General features: G+C 30.5%; 1 protein-coding gene across 2 annotated transcripts in view; it reads left to right on the top strand.

Moving 5' to 3' along the window:
* The first annotated feature begins 393 nt into the window (after window positions 1–393).
* Window positions 394–22,494, top strand: part of LOC134708469 (centrosome-associated protein 350-like) — a 108,463-nt gene continuing 86,362 nt past the window's right edge. The window contains exons 1-5 of one of the 2 annotated variants that reach the window (XM_063569022.1): window positions 394–483; window positions 11,514–11,557; window positions 13,436–13,567; window positions 15,312–15,381; window positions 17,706–18,212. In XM_063569022.1, the coding sequence (XP_063425092.1) occupies window positions 417–483; window positions 11,514–11,557; window positions 13,436–13,567; window positions 15,312–15,381; window positions 17,706–18,212 (820 nt within the window). In that variant the 5' untranslated portion in view covers window positions 394–416. Of the gene's footprint in view, window positions 484–9,099; window positions 9,319–11,513; window positions 11,558–13,435; window positions 13,568–15,311; window positions 15,382–17,705; window positions 18,213–22,494 lie in introns of those variants that run through there. The other variant, XM_063569023.1, reaches the window with a different exon arrangement.

Genomic DNA, 22,494 nt, shown 5'->3' with positions numbered 1-22,494 from the left:
ACACAAATTATGTCACTAAATTTGATTGAGTTCCAAGTCTGTCATTCTGTCGTTGTTGAACATATTGTCAGTGTTAATTGGATTTTCCTCGATTGCTATGTAATTAACTAGACTGTTGGTTTTAACGTTTAAAACTTTTTCCTCTTTGTGATATCCATGATGTCAGGGCTTTTTAAAGCTGACTATATGCTATGAGAAATGCTCATTGTTGAAGGTTTCATGGCTTCCTATAACAACATTCCATAGGTAAAGGTGAACCACATTTTGTAGTGTTTGACAAAACATACCAAGTATTGTTTGTATAATTTTAAACAATGAACTTTAAAGTCAAGTTTAAGAGAAAATAACCCACATGTAGATCTTCATTAACAACCTGTGTATTTTGCAGATGACAGTGTCCATGAAAACAGCAAAGAATGTTTAAAGGAAGGAAGGTGGCTAACCCAGTTGTACAGGGAGCTAGCAACTATCCTAAAGATACAGGTATTTATTGTGCATCTGTATATTTATATTTTATTTTCAGTTTCTATACCTTCAATGTAGCCAGAGGTAATTCTGTATGCATGGGTCTATAGCCTTGAATGCTTTTAAGGACAATAGGTAACTATCCAAGTACTATTAATTCAGAAATTATTGCAATGTTTTTATTATTGTGAAAAATGCGGTAGGGTTATAATCGCAATAATTTAAACTCACATTTTGATTTTTTTATATGATTAATCATGTTAATTAAACAGGATTTTTCTCATCGCAAAAATTTAAAATCACATTTTAGTCTAACATGACAAAATCAAATAAATAAATGCACACAAAAATTTCTGAATTTACAATAGTACATTTATACATGTAGGGTTGTCTTAATGATACTATTGTGTATTGACTTGTCAGTGATGCAAGTGTGTGTTATAGTCCTGATTAAGAATGGGTGATAGGTAAGTATCACATTAGTACAGGGGCTGTAAGACAAATAACTATTAGTGAAGGGGGAAAAGGTAAATAAAGATGAAAGGCTTAGTTAATTAAAGGGATTCAACTCTGAGGTACAATGTATAGAAAGTTGAAAGGTGTACAATGTAGGTACCATACATATTTATTTTCAGGGAGGTTGAAGTGAAGCTTCCCTGAAATTTTCCTGCTCAATCAAGATTATACAGTACACAAAAAGACAATGTGAACCTTGAACCAAGAACTCCTTTATATACATTTTTGTACATGTTTATCATTATATAGAGATAGTTTTGAAATTTGTCAATCATACGTAAATCACATATAATTTAATGTGCATCATGTACAGGTATCTATGAAAAAAACATGAATCACAAAATATAGATTTGATATTGTCTCTGTTTCTGTAAATGAGGATCAATTTAAATGCTTAGATATATTTTTGTACAAGCTGAATTTGAATTACCTCCCTTGGTATACATTTTTATTTACAAAAGATCGTCTCTAGTAAAATAACACAGGGGTCACTCTAGATTGTTAATTTGTATTTGATGCTCATTCCGGCATTTAAATCTTTAGCTATTTCTATTAACAAAATGTATTGAAATTAAAAAAGAACTGAAATATGAACATTACTGGGCCACGCTGGTCAAATTGCCCCTTTTCCTCAGTTGCAGATTTGGTATTGATCTCCTTTTAATGAAAGGAAGGGAATTGAGCTTTTATAGCAAGGTTAAGAAAAGTTAAGAAGATATTATTGATAGTTAAGTTTATATAATTAAGACTTTGAAAAATGTTATGTTCAAACGGACCACCCTATTTATACATTTGCTAATTGTGTTGTCCTTCTTATGACATAGGCTTACACGCTTCATGGAACTTCCTGTTTGTGATTAAGAAAGAGCCAATAATTAATCAAGATGGATATGGAGTATCATCTGTATTCTTTTCATCTTTATTTTCTTTGAAAACCTTATTTGACAAATATTGTAAAATTCCAATCCATATTGAAATAGATATAGGAAGATGTTTTGTGAGTGCCAATGAGACAACTCTCCATCCAAATAACAATTTAAAAATAAGTAACCCATTATAGGTCAATGTACTGCCTTCAACACAGAGCCTTGGCTCACACCGAACAACAAGCTATAAAGGGCCCCAAAATTACTAGTGTAAAATTATTCAAACGGGAAAACCAACAGTCTTATCTATAAAAAAAAACAAAAAAAAACGAGAAACACATATATATTACATAAATAAACAACAACTACTGTACATCAGATTCCTGACTTAGGACAGGTGCAAACATTTGCAGAAATGTACACATGATGTTTACATACTAAAAAAAGTTTCCTTGCCTTTTTTTTTAAGAGTACAGTTAGTTGACTTTCTTTTGACAATAAGAACTCAAAAGGGAAGGGGTTAATACCTATACCCTACATCATATTATAAATAGTATAATTATTGCAGCTTATTTTTAATATCATGGACAATGGATTGCAACATATTTAACATACAAATACCTTCCAAATTTCAGGCAAATTTAATGAATTTGGTGTTGCAAGAAGCATCTCTACAAATAATTGTGTGTAAAGTGCTGTTTCTAAAAATACATGCTACATGCATACATATATTGCTGTTGGAATATTTATAAGTGCAGTAGTAGTTAAATATTGAATAAAAGTATGTGGCATGGAAGATGATTTATATGAAAATTAATCTAAATGGATGGAAATATACCAATATAATTCTTCCTATTTGTAGTGTAATGGTGGAGTGTAACCAAAGGTTGTCATACTAATTGCTTTCTTCGACTTAAATAAAATATTCATTTCAAATTATAGTGTTGCGTCAAAGAAAATGTCTTCCCTTTTCTTTTTTATTAGATTGAATATGCATTGAGACCAGAAATATTTATATGGGTATTTAATCGAGCATATTTATTTATTTCGTTTTTCTTTCCCATGGTCCTTTGTGTATTGAAAAGTATGGAAAATGTTCAGGCCATATACATAGTTATTCTTTGCTTAATGGAACTTAAGGGGTAAGAAGTTATGTGATAAAAAGAATTTTAAGCATCCAAATTATAAACGTTACTTTCATTTTCATCCAAGAACTTAGTTCCAGAGCATATCATCAGCTCTATAGTCAGTACTTGCCATGAATAATAACATACCTTTCTTAAATTCTAATTTTGTTAAATCCTAAAGTTATTAATTATATAAGAAACTAATGTCCACCTCAGGCAAAGTTATCCTATGATCGATGTTTCTATTCTTTATAGGTCCTTTTTATACGACCGCAAATTTTGAAAAAAATTTCGTCGTATATTGCTATCATGTTGGCGTCGTCGTCGTCGTCGTCCGAATACTTTTAGTTTTCGCACTCTAACTTTAGTAAAAGTGAATAGAAATCTATGAAATTTTAACACAAGGTTTATGACCATAAAAGGAAGGTTGGTATTGATTTTGGGAGTTTTGGTCCCAACATTTTAGGAATTAGGGGCCAAAAAGGGCCCAAATAAGCATTTTCTTGGTTTTCGCACTATAACTTTAGTTTAAGTTAATAGAAATCTATGAAATTTTGACACAAGGTTGATGACCACAAAAGAAAGGTTGGGATTGATTTTGGGAGTTTTGGTTTTAACAGTTTAGGAATTAGGGGCCAAAAAAGGGCCCAAATAAGCATTATTCTGGGTTTTCGCACAATAACTTTAGTTTAAGTAAATTGAAATCAATGAAATTTAAACATAATGTTTATGACCACAAAAGGAAGATTGGTATTGATTTTGGGAGTTTAGGTCCCAACAGTTAAGGAATTAGGGGCCAAAAAGGGACCCAAATAAGCATTTTTTTTGGTTTTCGCACCATAACGTTAGTTTAAGTAAATAGAAATCTATGAAATTTAAACACAAGGTTAATGACCATAAAAGGAAAGTTGGTATTGATTTTGGGAGTTTTGGTCCCAACAGTTTAGGAAAAAGGGGCCCAAAGGGTCCAAAATTAAACATTGTTTGATTTCATCAAAATTGAATAATTGAGGTTCTTTGATATGCCGAATCTAACTGTGTATGTAGATTCTTAACTTTTGGTCCCGTTTTCAAATTGGTCTTCATTAAGGTCCAAAGGGTCCAAAATTAAACTTAGTTTGATTTTAACAAAAATTGAATCCTTGGGGTTCTTTGATATGCTGAATCTTAAAATGAACTTAGATTTTTTATTATTGGCCCAGTTTTCAAGTTGGCCCAAATCGGGGTCCAAAATTAAACTTTTTTGATTTCATCAAAAATTGAATAAATGGGGTTCTTTGATATGCCAAATCTAACTGTGTATGTAGATTCTTCATTTTTGGTCCCGTTTTCAAATTGGCCTACATTAAGGTCCAAAGAGTCCAAAATTAAACTAAGTTTGATTTTAACAAAAATTAAATTCTTGGGTCTCTTTGATATGCTGAATCTAAACATGTACTTAGATTTTTGATTATGGGCCCAGTTTTTAAGTTGGTCCAAATCAGGATCTAAAATTATTATATTAAGTATTGTGGAATAGCAAGTCTTTTCAATTGCACAGTATTGTGCAATGGCAAGAAATATCTAATTTCACAATATTGTGAAATAGCAATTTTTTTTAATTAGAGTTATCTTTCTTTGTCCAAAATAGTAAGCAAGAAATATCTTATTGCAAGAATTTTTTTAATTGGAGTTATCTTTCTTTGTCCAGAATCAACTTAAATCTTTGTTATATACAATATACAATGTATATTCACTTTTTACTACCAACTGATAAATAGAAATAATCTTTACCATTCAGTGATAACAAGCAGTTTTTTTACATTTTATTTACAGTTTATTTTATGATGTATTTAAATGAGAAGTTATTGTTGCAAACTCCATTATAATATTTTAATTGAGATTAGTTTTGGAATAAGGGAAAGGGGGATGTGATTAAAAAATTGGGTTCAATTTTTCTCATTTGAAATTTCATAAATAAAAAGAAAATTTCTTCAAACATTATTTTGAGAGGATTAATATTGAACAGCATAGTGAATTGCTCTAAGAGAAAACAAAAATTTTAAGTTCATTAGAACACATTCATTCTGTGTCAGAAACCTATGCTGTGTCAACTATTTAATCACAATCCAAATTTAGAGCTGAATCCAGCTTGAATGTTGTGTCCATACTTGCCCCAACCGTTCAGGGTTCAACCTCTGCGGTCGTATAAAGCTACGCCCTGCGAAGCATCTGGTTAAGATCTTTTAAGCATATTGTAGCCTGTCAAAAGTTCAAGTATTGTACGTGTGTTATACAGCCTTGGCTTTCAAACTTTTGGTATGCAAGTTCCTGGTGACGGCATCAGAGGCATACAATTTATAAGGTGTTATTTTCATTTACCATTTATATGTATAAATCTAGCAATCTCTATTGCTGAAAGATTTATGAAGACCCAAATATGTTCATTGATATAATATGTAAAGTGATTTTATTAATACTATGGATTTTTTTTTTGTGGGTACAAATTTCATGATCAATTTTCATGGAACTACTTCTAGGAAATATTTGATTTTTTTTGGATATATAATTTCGTGGATTTTATTTTTATTTTTTATTTTTTGGATGCAATACCATTTATGTGGTCAAAATATAACAAAAAGTCATATCTGTGATGCAATAATTGTTTATTCTTTGTATTTCTTATCTTTGTACAAGTTCCTGTGTGTGATGGAATACAATATTATCTGTGTGGCCTTAGATTTTGCACCACACATGCCATTCGATATAATAAATTGGTGTGGCTTAAGATTTTATACCTCATGTATTTATGTTGCCAAAGACTTGGCACCACATATTTGACCAATTTCATACATTTCTGTAATTAAATGAATTCAAAAAAAATGTGTGTATAATATGTACCACTGTGTCATGTGACTCATGTCTGTAACAATTTTATTTCATATGGGCTCAGTTTGATCACCACAAATGTTCTAAGGTAATATGCAAGGCTTAGATGTAGAAAATTCAAGTGGCCTAAGATTTTGATTACTTTAAATATTACCAGATTACTAGTTTGATAGTGCAAATTCATTTGGCCCTTTTTATACGGCAAATGTCATCAGGTCATGTCTGTGCTTGATGCTATAGAATGTTTTTGTCAGTATTTATCTGTATATTTCCAATGCTGTTTTGTCCAAATGCAAACATGTTGAATAATTCATCTTCTTACCATTGGCACTAGGTTTGACAGTTGGCACAAACTCAAAATGTTCTTATTAAAAGATTTATTTATGTGCACACAGTTCACTAAATATAATCAACAAGCTTCAAAGTTTAAGTGAGATACAGAAAGAATTTTAAATCTGTTCAGTAAATATTGTATGCATGTATATATACAAAATGACCTTTAATAAGTATTCATTCAGACAGGAATTAAAATTATTGATCAGTAAAAAATAGAGCTGTATATACATATATATAAAACTCGCAATTTATGGCTAAATATATTGGTGTGTTTACTGTTTGAAACAATATCAAAGTGAAACAATTTTTTTGGCAGGTTAAGTTTTAGTAAGACCAAAATTTCCTTTAGTGATAGTTTGCAGGTTAAATTTGAAATGATAAAAAATTGAAATGTGACAGTGATTTGATAATGTAATATGTCTGAAATTACTAAACTTTGTTTATTTAGTTGAAATTTGTGAGTTATATCCATTTAATAATATGACCATTTCCTGGTTCTTGTGTATAAGTTATATGTATTGTAATGTCTTGATTGGGCAGTACATGTATTTCAGTGATAACTTACAGTTCCAGACCAATAAGTCATGATTTATAGTGGTAGACTATTTAACATGTTAGATTTATGAATAATGGATGAAATTTGAAATAATCCAGTTTGAATAAGATCTGTATGTCCCTCAATAAGTTGGATACAGGAAAGTTTGTTTCGCTTAATTTGAAAATAACAGTACATTGTTCTTAATTTCCAATAGACTTTGTATCACTTGGTCCAATCGCATTAACACAAACAAGTCACTTGATAAGGAGGGGCCTTTTTGACTGAGTGGTCTAATTTGTGGAACTACTGTATCTCTAACTAGTTGGTGTTAAGGATGTGAGTTTCAAATCCTGCACTATGCAGGTGTGATAGACTTCAATCTTTATTAACTTGAATGGTCAGTTTTCCTACCAAAGGTCAGTGATTCTTTCCATGTACTCACGTTTTCTCCACCAATGAATACTGACCACTATGAAATAACACAAAAGTTGTGATTGAAAGTTGTGTTAAAACACCAACAACCAATTAATCAATCATAAGAACATTAACTTGAATGGTCAGTTTTCTACCAAAGGTCAGTGATTCTTTCCATGTACTCACGTTTTCTCCACCAATGAATACTGACCACTATGAAATAACACAAAAGTTGTGATTGAAAGTTGTGTTAAAACACCAACAACCAATTAATCAATCATAAGAACATTAACTTGAATGGTCAGTTTTCTACCAAAGGTCAGTGATTCTTTCCATGCACTCACGTTTCCTCGGCCAATGAATACTGACCTCTATGAAATAACACAGTAGTGCTCAAAGTAGCATTAAACATCAACCAATCACATCATTAAGTGAATAATTTAAGAAAACATTGTTTTGATCAGGTACATATTCTCTTTTAAAATATCAAAATGGGAAATGTTCCCTGACCATTGAATAATATATTAGGTACCAAAGTTGTTTACCTTTCTTTTACTTTACTTTGCCTCAACCAAATGTTATGAAACTTATACACAATGCTTATTACCATAAAACACAGATCAAGTTTGAATTTTGGTGGCACCACTTCAACCATTCTAGATTTCTGCCCCTACACAGATAGAACAATTGCTGAATTTTTTGTTTCCTTTCTTTTTCTTTAGTTTGCCTCAACCAAATGTTATGAAACTTATACACAATACTAGTACTTATTTTCACATAACTTAGAGGACAAATTTTGGTATTGTCTTTTTTACCTTTCTTCAGTTCTGTTCCTTTGCAATTTTATATGATATATGCAAGGCAGACATCTTCTGTTCCCCATTTTATCAACTTTGCTATGTTGATACTACCACTTTCCACGGTATTACCGGTACCTTAAAGTTGTTAAATTAAACCACTTTGTCTTTTTAATATTTTTTAATAATAAACAAGATAAATGAGGTATCTCAAAATAAAAATTAAAGATACTTTACCATTTAGAATGAGAATGGAACAGCATAGTTTTATTCTGACACTATCTGTTTCAGGGATGATATTTATCAGTAAATCTTCTACTTTATATTATTTTTCATAAGTTGCTGGACTAAGTATCAGTAAGGGCTGATAAAAAGTTACAATTTGAAATGGGATGAAGGTGTTTTCAAATTTTTTAAATTCAAAGCAAATTTACCCCTGTATTTTGATATCATATAGTCTACACTTGTTTGGTCAAGTAATCTAAATATTAAATTCACTTATAGTTAACATTATATCTACATTGGCTACATGTTATAGGAATACATATAGTGATGCCCTGCCCAAAACCAGTTATTAAATCTAAACTCGGAAAAAAACCATATCGTAAATTTGGCTTATATGAGGCTGCATATAGGCATGAGTCCAGTTAGACACATGTAAACATACAAGTTGTTTAAAATCAGTTGAGTTTGCACATTAATGTTTTGTTATCAAGAGTATATATTGTAGCTATATCACATTATATAGACAGGTATTTGGTTATTTGTACTTTGACTTTATATTAACTGGACGGCAAAACTCTAAGGCTTAACTTCTTGACCTAGTAAATATTAAAGATCAATATTTTTTCTTTCATTCTTATTTATTTTAAATTCCATTACATATACATTTATATTGCTAGCACATGTATATCATATAAGTACAGCAGAATTACTAAAACCTTTTAACAACCTCGTTGTCTGATAAAAAATGGCACTACCACATGTCTGCATTAACCTTATTATTTAATGCAAATCCCACCAATAATCCCATTATCAGGCGCAGTTGTTGAAACAATGACAATATGCATTTAAACCCCGTTATGATTTCACCGTATACTTTAATGGACATACAATATTGAAATTCAAGTCCGAACAAGCCATACTAAAATCTTCTAGTGTTACCTTTAATGGGATATATGTATATTCTGTATGTAAAATTCTTAGCTCTGTTTGTACCGTACAAATATTTCACTCTTCAGTTTGGAAGGACATAATTTTTCGTTGACTTGGTGTTTTTGAGTTTCTCTCTGTGTGTGTTGGATTTGTTTTTAAGGATTTTTACTTTCGTTGTTGAATAAGTGAAATTTTCGATATATTTATTTTATAGATGGCTTTATAGTTCTTTAAAGGTAAACATTTTAATTATATATATCATGTAGATATGACTGAATGCAATGGAGTGAATTTTGAATAGATGGTATAATATAATATTTAAATATTGTTTACTGTAACTTATACTCCATGCAAAAGAACACATTTGGGTAAAAAAGACAATTTTGTAAGATAGTTATTTTCAACAAATAGTTCATATTTGATATATTTTTTGTAGTTTTTGTTGCTTTTTATGAATTTTTTTTTTAAAGAAATATGACATATTTTTTTTATCAGTAAAATATATAATTGTTGTTGGTTGAAAAATTTTTACTATTGAAAAGTTGTCATTTAGAAAAATTGTATTTTTGTTAAAGCTACTGTTGCTTCAGTTAACTTTTTTAGTGGTTGATGTATCTACATGAACACTCTGTATATATCAGACATTTATCAGCTGTGTAATGGTTTGAAACTGACAATGAAAATCATATAGTCTACATACAGATAGAGAAGACTACAAACAAAAAAAATAAAGCATTAGAACTGGACAGCTCATCGTGAAATCTGGATTCTTTCAAGTAAAGCAGAATTGACAAAGTTGAAATAGAATGATAATTAATAACTGTAGTGCTGTAGTAAACGATTGGCAAAGATTGTTTGAAGAACATTTTCATTCATCTTTCCTTTAGAATTGATTTTCTCTTTAGTTTAGGATTTAACTGGAATTTGGAATCCCTGATAATAAAAAAATTATCACTTGGTTAAAAAGTCCAGATTTTCAGCTTAAAACTCAACTGTCCTGTTTTTCTGATGAGCACACTTTCATTAGTTATGAACTCAACATTCTCAAGGTCAATTACTTATCATTCTTGTTTTGATCTGCGTCTTAAATGAAATCTTCAAGTTTTAAAAAGAAATGGAACTATGATAAAACTTGACATGTTTGTTCTCTAGATATTTTTTTCCATTAAATGTGATAACCTTTCTGAGGCCTTTGTAAACTTTAATTTTGTCCCTTTATTTAAAATTTGGTTGTCAAATGTAGACATTATTAAACAAAAACTTTATAGCCACACTTGAAATTTATTTGTCATGTCATGGGCATTGTTTGTTTTGCTTAAGTTATTACATTCTCTTAATATTGATGGGGAAGCCTCTCTTTCATATTTTTTTTAAATCAGATTTTTATAGAAAGATCCTCAGATAATTTTTGTGGAGGATATATTTAAATGAGTTGGTTGACAAATGCAATATTTTGCAATCATTTTATTGTAGAAGGGGACAGACTTGGAATTTGAAGTGACAGTTTCATATGAAGTCTTTTCGTAATAAAATACCTGTAACATTGTGTTGGTGTTTAACACTCTATCAATCTTCATGATAAACTTTGAAATCTACAATTTTTTGAAAATATGTGTTTAGGGGTTAGCTTAAACACAACTCCTGAGTGCTGGAATTTCTATCTATGTTGAAGACCTATTGGTGGCCTTTGGCTGTTATTGCTCTTTGGTAAGGTTGCTGTCTCTTAAATACATTCCCCATTTTCATTCTCAATTTTAGTTTAGTTAGAATCTATTGTTTCTTAGAGATGATTTGTACATGCCTGGAATCATTTTTACAAGGTTGAGCTGTTGGACCTATGGTTGAGCATAAAGACCACTTTTATGTTCAATGTAATACTAATAATGAAAATTTTCTGTGAAGGTTACATGTCTCCTACTGATTCCCAATAATTCAAGATATAAAATGTTCCAGCTTTTTGACATGATTTTTTTTTTACCAATCATTGTTTATAATACTGCTATCTGATAAGGTAATTGGCTCAATAATATCTGCTAAGTCATGGATTTGATATTTGACATTGAACCTCGATGAACTGTCCAAAATATGTCATGGGATTAAATTGGATTTTGGTTTTGTGTCCTGTGTACATGTATTATATTTGACTTGCATGAGCATCGTATACTCACTTGTGAATTCTCTCTGTAAAATTGAGACCTTAGATGGTTTATTGCTACATTTGTAGTTAATATATATATAGGTGGTACATTGTACAAACAAATAAAGAATTAATTTGTATAAGCTTTTGAAGCTGGGAAGAAAAGCAAGGCTGAGCTTTTCAGTATCAATTTTATATTTTAGGACAATGTTTATTCTGTTATCTTGCAATACAACATTGAGAAATTTAAAACCTATCATAAAATTTAAAGTTTTTATTTTTTTTATTTTACAGACATTGCCAGAGCATGGAACAATGTAGGCAAGGCAAGATCAGAGGTAAGATAGCTATTAAAAACCAGTCAACAACAATTCTATTGGTTGGTGTAGTAGGACTTGTTTTTCAAACCTATGTGAAGACTTTAAACACTGCTAAAGATGTTATACTGTTAGTGTTAAATAGTATTGAGAATGAAAATGAGAATGTGTCAAAGAGACAACATCCTAACAAAAGCAGAAAACAGCCCCTAGGCCAACCCCCATTCTTCAAGGCAGCAAACTTAAGAATCCTGATGAAATATTGATACATGTCTATTGATATAAATATTAAACTTTGGGTATATTGTCTTTTTTTTAAAAAGTTATGGGGCCTTGGTGGCCGAATTGTCTAAGAAGTTACTACTGTAATCACTAGCAAATCAACACTGAGGTTGTGAGTTCAAACCCCGCTCATGTGGGTGCACTCAATTCCTATATTAATTGACTAGGATTGTCAGTTTTCCTATTGTAGGTATGTGGTTTTCTCTGGACACTGGCTTCAGCTTCCTCCACCAATAAAAACTGGCCGCCACAAAAAAGCCAAAAAGAGGTCCTATAAAGTGGCATTAAAACACCAAAATTAAATCAAATCTTTTAAAAATTGTTCCATGATATACAGTAAGCCTTCAAATATTCAGATTTAGATTTAAATGCATAATAAATACATCATTCTTAACTTCAGATCAATTTTCAAGATTAACCTTGGCTTTGGAATATTAAAGTTTAATTGTCTTGTCAATTTTTTCAATTTTCAAAACCAGAAAAGACGAAAAAAAATAGAAGCTTATCTGTCAATTGTATTTTAAGGGAAGGCAAGTCATACTGGAAGATATTAAACTTGATTTATAGTATAATTTTACAAAATTAGACAATAAAATTCCGATTGAAGGCACAAGAATTGGTTTTAAAACCTTAACAGGTAACTGTAGCATTTATCATATTATGGTTTTGATTGGTATCGGTAGTGTTTTGTGGCTAATTAAACTGAACAAATATTTTCCAATTGAGTGATCTTATTAAAAATTAAGTCCTGTTTCGACCATTTAACGTTGATTCCCTAACCTTGACTTACTATGGTATGTTCACGATAATTAAATTGAAAATTTTAGGTAAGAGAAAAAATTTGTTTTTACCAATTAACTATTAAGATCTCTATAAAGATAAGAAGATTGGTTATAATTGCTAATGAGAAAACTTTTCACCTGAGACTAAAAGATGTGGATGTTAACAACTACAGGTTACTGTATGGCCTTCAACAATGAGCAAACATGTACTGTATAGGAACATAGAAATATAAAACAATTCAAACAAGAAAATTGCAATTATTAGTACGATATACAGCAACAAACGGAAACAACTGAATTACATGCTCCTGACTTGGGACAGAAAATACAAAATGTGCAAAGTTAACCATTTTTGGGAGCACAAACCTGTCTTATCTTCAGTTTTTTCTCCTGAATATACTTGAAATATTTGCCACTGGAAAATTAGCAAGTAACAATGATCAATCAATCTTTATAAGCTTCCTGAAATGACTAGTAGGGCTATAAGATGATTGTATGATGGTAGATTATTAAGTAGTTATTTTGTTATAGAATGAAGGGTGTGTTTGAATAATTTTGTCCTGTATATCTTTCAGTTAAGGAAGATTTTGTTATAGAATTAAGGGTGTGTTTGAATGATTTTGTCCTGTATATCTTTCAGTTAAGGAAGATTTTGTTATAGAATGAAGGGTGTGTTTGAATGATTTTGTCCTGTATATCTTTCAGTTAAGGAAGATTTTGTTATAGAATGAAGGGTGTGATTGAATGATTTTGTTCTGTATATCTTTCAGTTAAGGAAGATTTTGTTATAGAATGAAGGGTGTGTTTGAATAATTTTATCCTGTATATTTTACAGTTGAGGAAGATAGAACATCGGCTAGGAGATGTACACAGTTCTCCAGTATATTTAAATGAGACAGGGAATCCAAGTGTTAGAAACTACAGTTCTCTCATGGACAATTCAAACATCAATGAGTTTCCTTCAGGGGTAGGTCATCATATGTTTTAGGATACAAGAAAATTCCCTTAGAAAAGCGTAGCTTGCCTTTCACATGCAACAACTGGATGTAAAAGCAAAAAATAATGAAGATAACTCAAATGTCAGCTTAGTTTACTTTAGATTTGTCATTGCCACACATTAACTTAATTTGGTCACAAGATACTTCTGCATATTACTCCTATAGTAATATAAAAAAGAAGATGTGGTATGATTGCCAGTGAGACAACTATCCACAAAAGACCAAAATGACATGGTAAAAGTTTGTTAGGTAGGGAGTAATTAAACACGGTGAAAGTTTGTTAGGTAGGGAGTAATTCTTATACATGTATCAGCGTTGTACATTTATAAAGCCACATATTCTACAAAATATGTAGAGAAATTCAACTTCAAAGCAAATAAATAAACATGAAATAATGACAATGTTTGATATTGGTTCTAAAGAAACTTGACTTTGTTGTATTAGCATTAAGATTAGAGTTTTCCTTACTACAAAGCATATATAAACTGCAGACAACTCCATGTTTATTAAATTTAATAATTGAAAACCGTAGAGATTGATTGTATTGTGTTTCAAATAACTTAATTGACTTTATTCAATAAAATCATTCACAAGGAAATAATGTACATTTTCTACAAATAATTACTTTATTTTATATATTATCCAATTTTATTGATATTTATTTTTCAAAAAAAAATTCTACTGTTTGTTACAAAATATTTGAGAAAATTTTAATTGTCTATTCTTATGAACTAAATATAACTGCTTAGTACAATACTACTAAACAAAAATCAATGATTTTATTTAATAAAGTTTCACAGAGTCAATTTGTTTTTATACATTTCGGAAGCATACCTAAACTACATAAGATCATAAATTAAAGAGATTTTCTTCACTCCTTCATATATAGATTTTAAATGTCTTGACTTTTTTCTAAATTGCTAGGAAACTTGGTATTTTATGGATACTTTTACAGTAAATTTAAGTACTAAGGTTTGGTTTTTCAGCAATACATACATTACGTAATAAATTCCTAGGAATGTGTAAAATAAGGCTGTCTTCTTGACAAAAAACACACAAAGACTACTTTATACTTTACTTTGAAGTGAAAGACCATGGTATACATTTAAATGCTTTTTGAAATGCCTTACAAAGTTAAAATAGATCTTCACTCCCTCCATAGTTTTCTTTTTTTCATTTAAGGAACCAAATTCATATCTTGAATGTGTATGGTCCCTCAAAAACTTTGTGCAGTGTTTGGCAACGTTGCTAGTATTCTCAAAGCTATTTTCATTTAAAACATTCACCAATTTACAATTCAAACTATATTCATGCTGCCTGCTTCCTTTCAGAACCTGCTTTCAGAGCGGCTCTGAAATCCCACAACATTATCACATGCCATTGTTTTTTAAACTTCATATTTCTATTTGATGAAAAGTATTTTTCTTTGTTCTATGCATTTGGGTTATAATAGAGTCCATACACATGTGAAGCAATTTTCTCCATGCGTTAACATGACAGTTAGAAATTTAAGCTGTTGAAAGCAGAATTATTCAAGTGATTTTTTTTTCTTTCACAATTCTGTTCATTCCATTAGGGAAACTTTGTATCACCATTCACCAGCTTGTGTAATATCTATTATAACAATAGAATAAACCTCTTTGACTTTACATGACTATCTTATATAGCTGCCAATGACAATAAGCAGATGATACATGCAGATATATATTTTAGGCTGTTGTGGACAAGTATGGAAGGAGCAATGTAATGAGAAACAGAGAAACAAGAAAAATCAGCAAAAAAGGTGAGTTTAGAATCAAATTGATTTGTTTTGTGATAACACTTTCTTGGATCTCAAAAATCATAAATCAGGGCCTTTTGTATGATTCTCCTTCATCATATACTGAGAGAGGCACATGTAGGTAGTCTTTCCATATCTTAATCCATTCCTTATCTGGTTAAGTTATGTGTGGCGTGACCTGCCAAACCAACAAGATGGCCACCTTGGCTAAAAATAGAACATGGGGTAAAATGCAATTTTTGGCTTATAACTCTGAAACCAAAGCATTTAGGGAAAATCTAACGTGGGGTAAAATTGTTAACCAGGTTAAGATCTATCTGCCCTGAAATTTTCAGATGAATCGGACAACCCGTTGTTGGGTTGCTACCCCTAAATTGGTAATATTAGGGAAATTTTGCTGTTTTTGGTTATTATCTTGAATATTATTTTAGAAAGAGATAAATAACAGCCATCATTTTCAGCAAAGTAAGATTTACAAATAGGTCAACATAACCAAAATGGTCAGTTAAGCCCCTTTAAGAGTTATTGCCCTTTAAAGTCAATTTTTAACCATTTTTCATAAATCAAATATATCTTTTACAAAAATCTTCTCCTCTAAAACTGCTGGACCAAATTAATTCAAACTTGGCCACAATCATATTTTGGGTTTCAAAAATGTGTGGCGTGGCCCGGCCAACCAATCAAGATGGACGCAATGGCTAAAAATAAAACATAGGGGTAAAATGCAGTTTTTGGCTTATAACTCAAAATCCAAAGCATTAATAGCGAATCTGACATGAGGTATAATTGTTTATCAGGTTTAGATCTTTCAGCCCTGAAATTTTCAGATTAATAGGACAACCCGTTGTTGGGTTGCTGCCTCTGAATTGGTAATTTTAGGGAAATTTTGCTGTTTTAGGTTATTATCTTGAATATTACTATAGATAGAGATAAACTGTAAACAGCAATAATGTACAGCAAAGTAAGACCTAAAAATAAGTCAGCATGACCAAAATGGTCAATTAAGGAGTTATTGTCCTTTATAGTCAATTTTTAACAATTTTCATAAAATTTGTAAATTTTTACTGAATCCTTTGTTTAATATTCACATACACCAAGGTGAGCAACACAGGCTCTTTAGAGCCTCTAGTTTAGATTAAATCAATGATAGGTCACATCTTGCCCTATATGTAACTTGAACAACATTGATTTGAATCAATACATTAAGCTGGATCTCTCCTAAGTGCAGAACATTCTTATGATGACAAGTTAATCCTTGATTAAAAGAGAATTCTATCCATGAACTTTGAACTCTGTTGGATAGTTGTCTCATTGATGACCGTGCCACATCTCTGTTATATTATATAAAGTTGATTTGTAAGAAATGTATGTGTCTTTTAAAAAGTTTTCATTGTTTGATTCGTGGTTTTTATCTTGAAAAATTGTATTTAACAGCAAATATAACTTTTAAAAAGGAAAATATGATATCCATTTGTGATTTCTTTTATTTTTCATGTGTTTCAATTTGTTTAATGGGAAAGAAAAAGTGAATGAAAACTTAGATTTGTTTTCTGAATAGATTTGACACTCCTCATAAAGAGATCCTGTTATTGATGAAATCTTTTCATACAAAAAAGTTTTTTAGGCTTATAAATTGTGCAAAACTTTATGTGGTAAAAATCTTTTTATTAAAAAGAGTATTTAGGTCTTTTACAATTGACATCAGAAGAAACATTGATGTGGTTCTAACAGATATTTGTTAGTACATTTGTAAACCTGCATATTTAAAAGATGTTGGTTGAGCCTCAATGAGACATCAACCTAACAACACAAATTGTTAAAAGACAGAAAAAAGAATGAGCAATAAACTTATCAAGTTTATTTCATTTAAATAGTTAGATGAGGATAGGAAAATCCACCAACAACCAACATACTTTTGGGGGTAATAGTGCACATATCAGAAGAACCTTCAAATGATATGACCTGTAATAGTTGACCCTTGTCATGATAATTCTTTAGCTAGATTTTCTGTTTTGATCCTTAAAAACTTACACAATGTAGTGTACTGAGGTATTATTATTATTCATGGGGTACCAAGTTTTTCATGAATATCTTGGATAAAGCTAAACCATAAATTTAAATGTTAAAAGATTTTTAAATATTCTGAAGGCTTATAGCTGTGTGCAAATCTAGGTAAAATCAAGTGTTTATACAATTTCTTCTTCCTTGATTCAAAATACTTATAGTTGATACTTACAAAAATAAATGAAACCACAGTTTACATACACTCTTTTATACTTTTGTTTACATGTAGTAATTTTTGTTTATTTTGTGTGTTGACTATTCAGATGACGAGAATGAAGATTTTACTTCTGCTTCTAAAATGGAAGGAAAACGTGTAGATTTTAGAGACAAACAAGAACTAAGGGAAATTAACCCTGATGGCACATATTTGGACTTGCCACCAGGGCAATATAATAATTTGACATTTCTCCGTTCTAATTCACCGCCTAACTCTATACAGACAACACTCACTGACTCGCGTGCTATCAGGGAAACGGAAATACGATTTCTAAATGAGCCTACCTCACATGCTCCACACGATCAAAAACGTGTGGGGACGGAGAATAGATTAACTCATGTGGATGTTATGGTGCCTGGTGCTGCCAAGTCTTCCTCTGCCAAACATACTACGCATTATCAAGGGACCAACTCCAATCCTCAGGAAAACAATAATGAATACAAAACTGCTGAAAATGACAGACTATGGGAAACAGGATCGACAGACTCCGCCCAGTCAGATGACGGGCCAATGAAACGAAAGTTTAAGAAGAGTATTAAAGATATAGGAGAAGGTAGGTTGATAAGCTAGTCACAGTCTTCACGTATAACCACAAGTCCTTCGGCAATGGCTTGTAAAACTCTTCTCTTCAAGCCAATAGAATCTGACTAAAGTTTTTAAAAAATGAGCTTCAGGTTTATTGAGTCAAAAAAGTTTATGCCATGGGGAAGTCTGTAGTCAATGATTATTTGGTTTAAGATGAAACCAATTATCTAAAAAAGGGGGACAAGAATACTTCTACACATATGAAGTAAAACTCAAAAGTGATCTTAAATGTACTTTGTCTGAAATTTTATTGAACAGAGGGTTTTGCTTTAGCAATATAAATAAGAGTCTAAAGAATCAGCCACTATGAAAAAGAAATTTCATCTCAAGACACTCACTATAAGAAACTCATTTATTTATATGTGTAAAGAGATAATTTTATTTGTTTTACAGTGTTAATTTATATAATTTATTTGCCTCCAAATGAGGACTCCTAGCTACATATAGACAGGAGGAAAATATGAAGAAGCAAAAGACTGGGGACTATTTTTTTGTAATTTGTATTGATTCAGTTTTTATTGATTCAGTCTTTATTTAGAGCAATACAAGAAATAATCACTGATCCCTGCTGGTTTAGCTGCCTATATTTACAGTCTGGTTAGAATTATTGTTTTACATGTTTGACAAGTAGGGATACAAAAACATTTGTCAGTTATCTTAAGACCTAAGTACTTGTCGATAGTTTGGAATTAATATCACGCTGCTAGCAGTGTGGGATCGTGTGTATCAAGTATGTAACTGTTTGCATAGGATAACAAAATTATTTACTACATTTTTACAAACTTCGCTGGGGACGTATAGAAGCATCACCTCCGAGGTGAAACTCTCTTTATCAGTATTAGATCATGATTGAGTATGGATTATTGAGGAATTTCTTTGATAAGACTCTACATCGTACATGGCCTTTTTCTTATGTTTTTCAAATGGTTTAGAATTTATTACCTTATTTTGAAGTTATAAAACCCAATTCATTAAATAGAATGGATAAGTAATTGACGTTTTGATAAGTATAGGTAAATGTTGATTTGAAATTTACGTATGTTGATTGCGATTAATTGATAAGTATAATCCCAGTTGCTAGAATGACTTTGTAACTAAGATTTTTTTAGGAGTTATGTAAAAATGTTGTATTTCTGCTTTGAAATTTCATGTTTATAGGATTAGAAGTTTCTAGAAATTTGCAATAAACTATAAAATGCTGAGTAAGCAAATCAGGTTCAAAAGTTTCAAATATTGGAAATCATTATTTTTTTCAATTAAGAGGATAAAAATATGTAGAATAGTTTAAAAAGGATAATTGTTTAAAATTAAATAACTAATGCATTGGAATTTGGAAGTGAAATACTGAACAACTAAATTATTCTACAATTAAGTCTTTAAAAATAGTAAATATTTTGCAATGGTTTGTGGTTTAAAAGGACTGATTCAAAGTTTTATTAAACCTAATCAAAACCCCTGTATATATTTATTATTCTTCACACTTATTTGCCCTTTAAATGAGGAGGTGATCAAATCCACATTGGTGAGCTACCGTAGTACACGTTCACAGCAAGTGATTAAAGCATGAATATAATTATTGTTGTATGGACTAATGAAAAGGTTCAGAGCAAAAGCATATATTAACAACTAGCTATTTACATTGTGCATTCTAACTTCTTTTTCATTCTTCAACATTAAAGCAAATATGCATGTATTGAATTGATAAAAAGTAGGTTATAGATTGGTATATAGTTTGTTTAAATGATGGTTGCTATACTGTTAACAAATATGTATTGACTTTAAAGACAAACTAGAGAATTAATTTTTGTCAGATTTTTCTGTAGTAAAGACTTAAGGTACGTTACGAATTGGATTATTATGACAATGCAGTGGTGTAGCATGTCTTAATTACCCAAAAAATAGTGATGAGTTTTAATGAATACATTATTGGGATGCCATTTGGGCTAAGATATTGCAGGTGGTTTTTTTAAAGACCTTCTAGCTGATTGGCTTATTCTATCAAAATTTGAGTCAACATTTTTCTTGTCCTTTTTAAGCAGACACTATGACAAGTATATCCACTTGTGTAAAATGTGTCAGACCTCAGGATCAAAGCTTAGGCATTTTGTCTCTCAGAGAATCAGACATTTGGATCAAACCTTAGGCTTTCTGTCTCTCAGAGAATCAGACCTTTGGATCAAACAGATATAAGAAGATGTGGTATGAGTGCTAATGAGACATCTCTCCATCCAAGTCGCAACTTGTAAAAGTAAACTGTTAAAGTTCAAAGTACGGTCTTTAACACAGAGCCTCAGCTCATACTGAACAGCAAGCTATAAAGGACCTCAAAAATGACTTGTCAAACTATAAAGCTGCTTTTGAATTTATATAGCTATTTACAATACACACATATGTTTTGTTTGATTATTAAATATGATACCAATGTCTGTTAAAACTGAAATTATTAAATTAAAGTCTACAACTCAAAACAGATGTTTTGAAAAAATTAGGCAACATAAAAAAAATAATTCTCAAATTGTATTGAAGTATGTTGTTTGATCTTCAGGTCTGTGTTTGTAGTATTATTTAAAAAAGTTATATAACAGAAATAAATGAATCTATTTAAAGAATGTCATAACGAAATCCAATGCTAGTATAGCCATTGTTGTTCAACAGGTTTTAAGAGTAAGAAGATTAGGTTATATTCTTCTCTTGATAGAATTGTTATAATGCTAACAAGCTGGACACTTCAGTTATAAGTTAGATGAAAAGGTCAAGAATTAAAAATTGGGGGACGTTATGGGGTCAGTTAAGATGGTATTAGGAAAGTTTTCTAATGTAAAAACTTAATGTTTACATTCTCATGGTCATGGTTTGGTCTCTAGTTGATAGTTGTCTACTGTAAATTCAAAATTAATTGCGATGTTTTATTTAGTGTGAAAAATGCAACAGGATTCTAGTCGCAATAATTTTAACTAGCATTTTAATTTTTTATATATGAATTAAACAGGATTTTGGATAACTACAGACTGCTCAATATCACAATGATAAATAAATGCAATAATTTCTGAATTTGCAGCAAATGTTTACATTCATTTGGGTTGTTCTCCAGTTGATAGTTGTCTAATAGGCAGTCAAACCACTCTTACTATCAGATTAAAATATGAAGTTAGAAAGTGAAACTCTATACTTAAATCAGTTACCCTATATGGTGCAAAGACCTAATTAAAACACTGTTCCGCTTAATTAGAAATAAAGTTAAAAATGTATAAATTAAAATCATGGGGACCTCTGAAGCATAATTCTGTTTGTTTAAAATAAAATGTTAAATAGCACACAAAGACTTTTTGACTTTTAAATTGATCACATGAACTTGAACTTTAGTTTAGTGTCTTTTAGAAAGTTAATTATAGTTTGAATATTACAGAAAGACTACTAGTTTGAAAAGTCAACAGTAGTAAGTTTGAACTTGTAAAAGAGATGATTTTTTGAATTTTTTCTCCAATGAAATGGATTGTAATGATTTTGTTGCAATATTCTTGCTCCAGCAAAAGAACCCTTTTCCTAGGAGAATTTTTCAAAAACATGCAGACTCTCAAATTTGTATTGAATTACATTTTTGTACCCCACTTTTGTCATTCTTGAATAATTACTTTTCAATGCATTAAAATATCCCCAAAAATACTCATAAGGGCTAAGTCTCAAAGTGTTAAGATTGCTCCTGAGTCCTCTGTGAAAGTTAACATTTTACAGAGGCTCAGGTAAAGTACAACTGGTGGACTTTTTTAAAGATTTTTTACAGAACAGCTCCTACTGCAAAGTTTATTTTGCACTCTAGAATTTGACCTAAATTTATAAATATATGCAAAATATTTAAAAATGTGCATCCTAGTTTAATTTACTGTCAGTGGGTACTGCTGTGCTAATGTTACCATTGTCAATTCATTTGGTGTCTGAATATAATCCAACCAAAAAAAACCAGTACATGTATTTGAATACCGTACTTTTAAAATTATATATATTTTGACTTGGTTTTCTGCTTATACATTATGTAACTTGTTTCAAACTAAGATTGAAACTGACTGTATATGTTTTTTGTCGTATTAAATTAGGGCTTTTATATTCTCTCTAATGGTTAGAATTGAACCAAAAAAATATAACTTTCCCCAAACTTACGGTCTCAACTAAATAGATGAGGGTATACGTATAATGCAATTATTATTATTCATGGATAACCCATGCCTTGAAATTTTTGTTCATTTATTTAAGAA

Source organism: Mytilus trossulus, chromosome 2 (genome assembly GCF_036588685.1).
Source record: "Mytilus trossulus isolate FHL-02 chromosome 2, PNRI_Mtr1.1.1.hap1, whole genome shotgun sequence".
NCBI classification, from domain to species: domain Eukaryota; kingdom Metazoa; phylum Mollusca; class Bivalvia; order Mytilida; family Mytilidae; genus Mytilus; species Mytilus trossulus.
The sequence above is the reverse complement of the archived record's forward strand: the minus strand, read 5'-3'. Positions and strand labels throughout refer to the sequence as shown.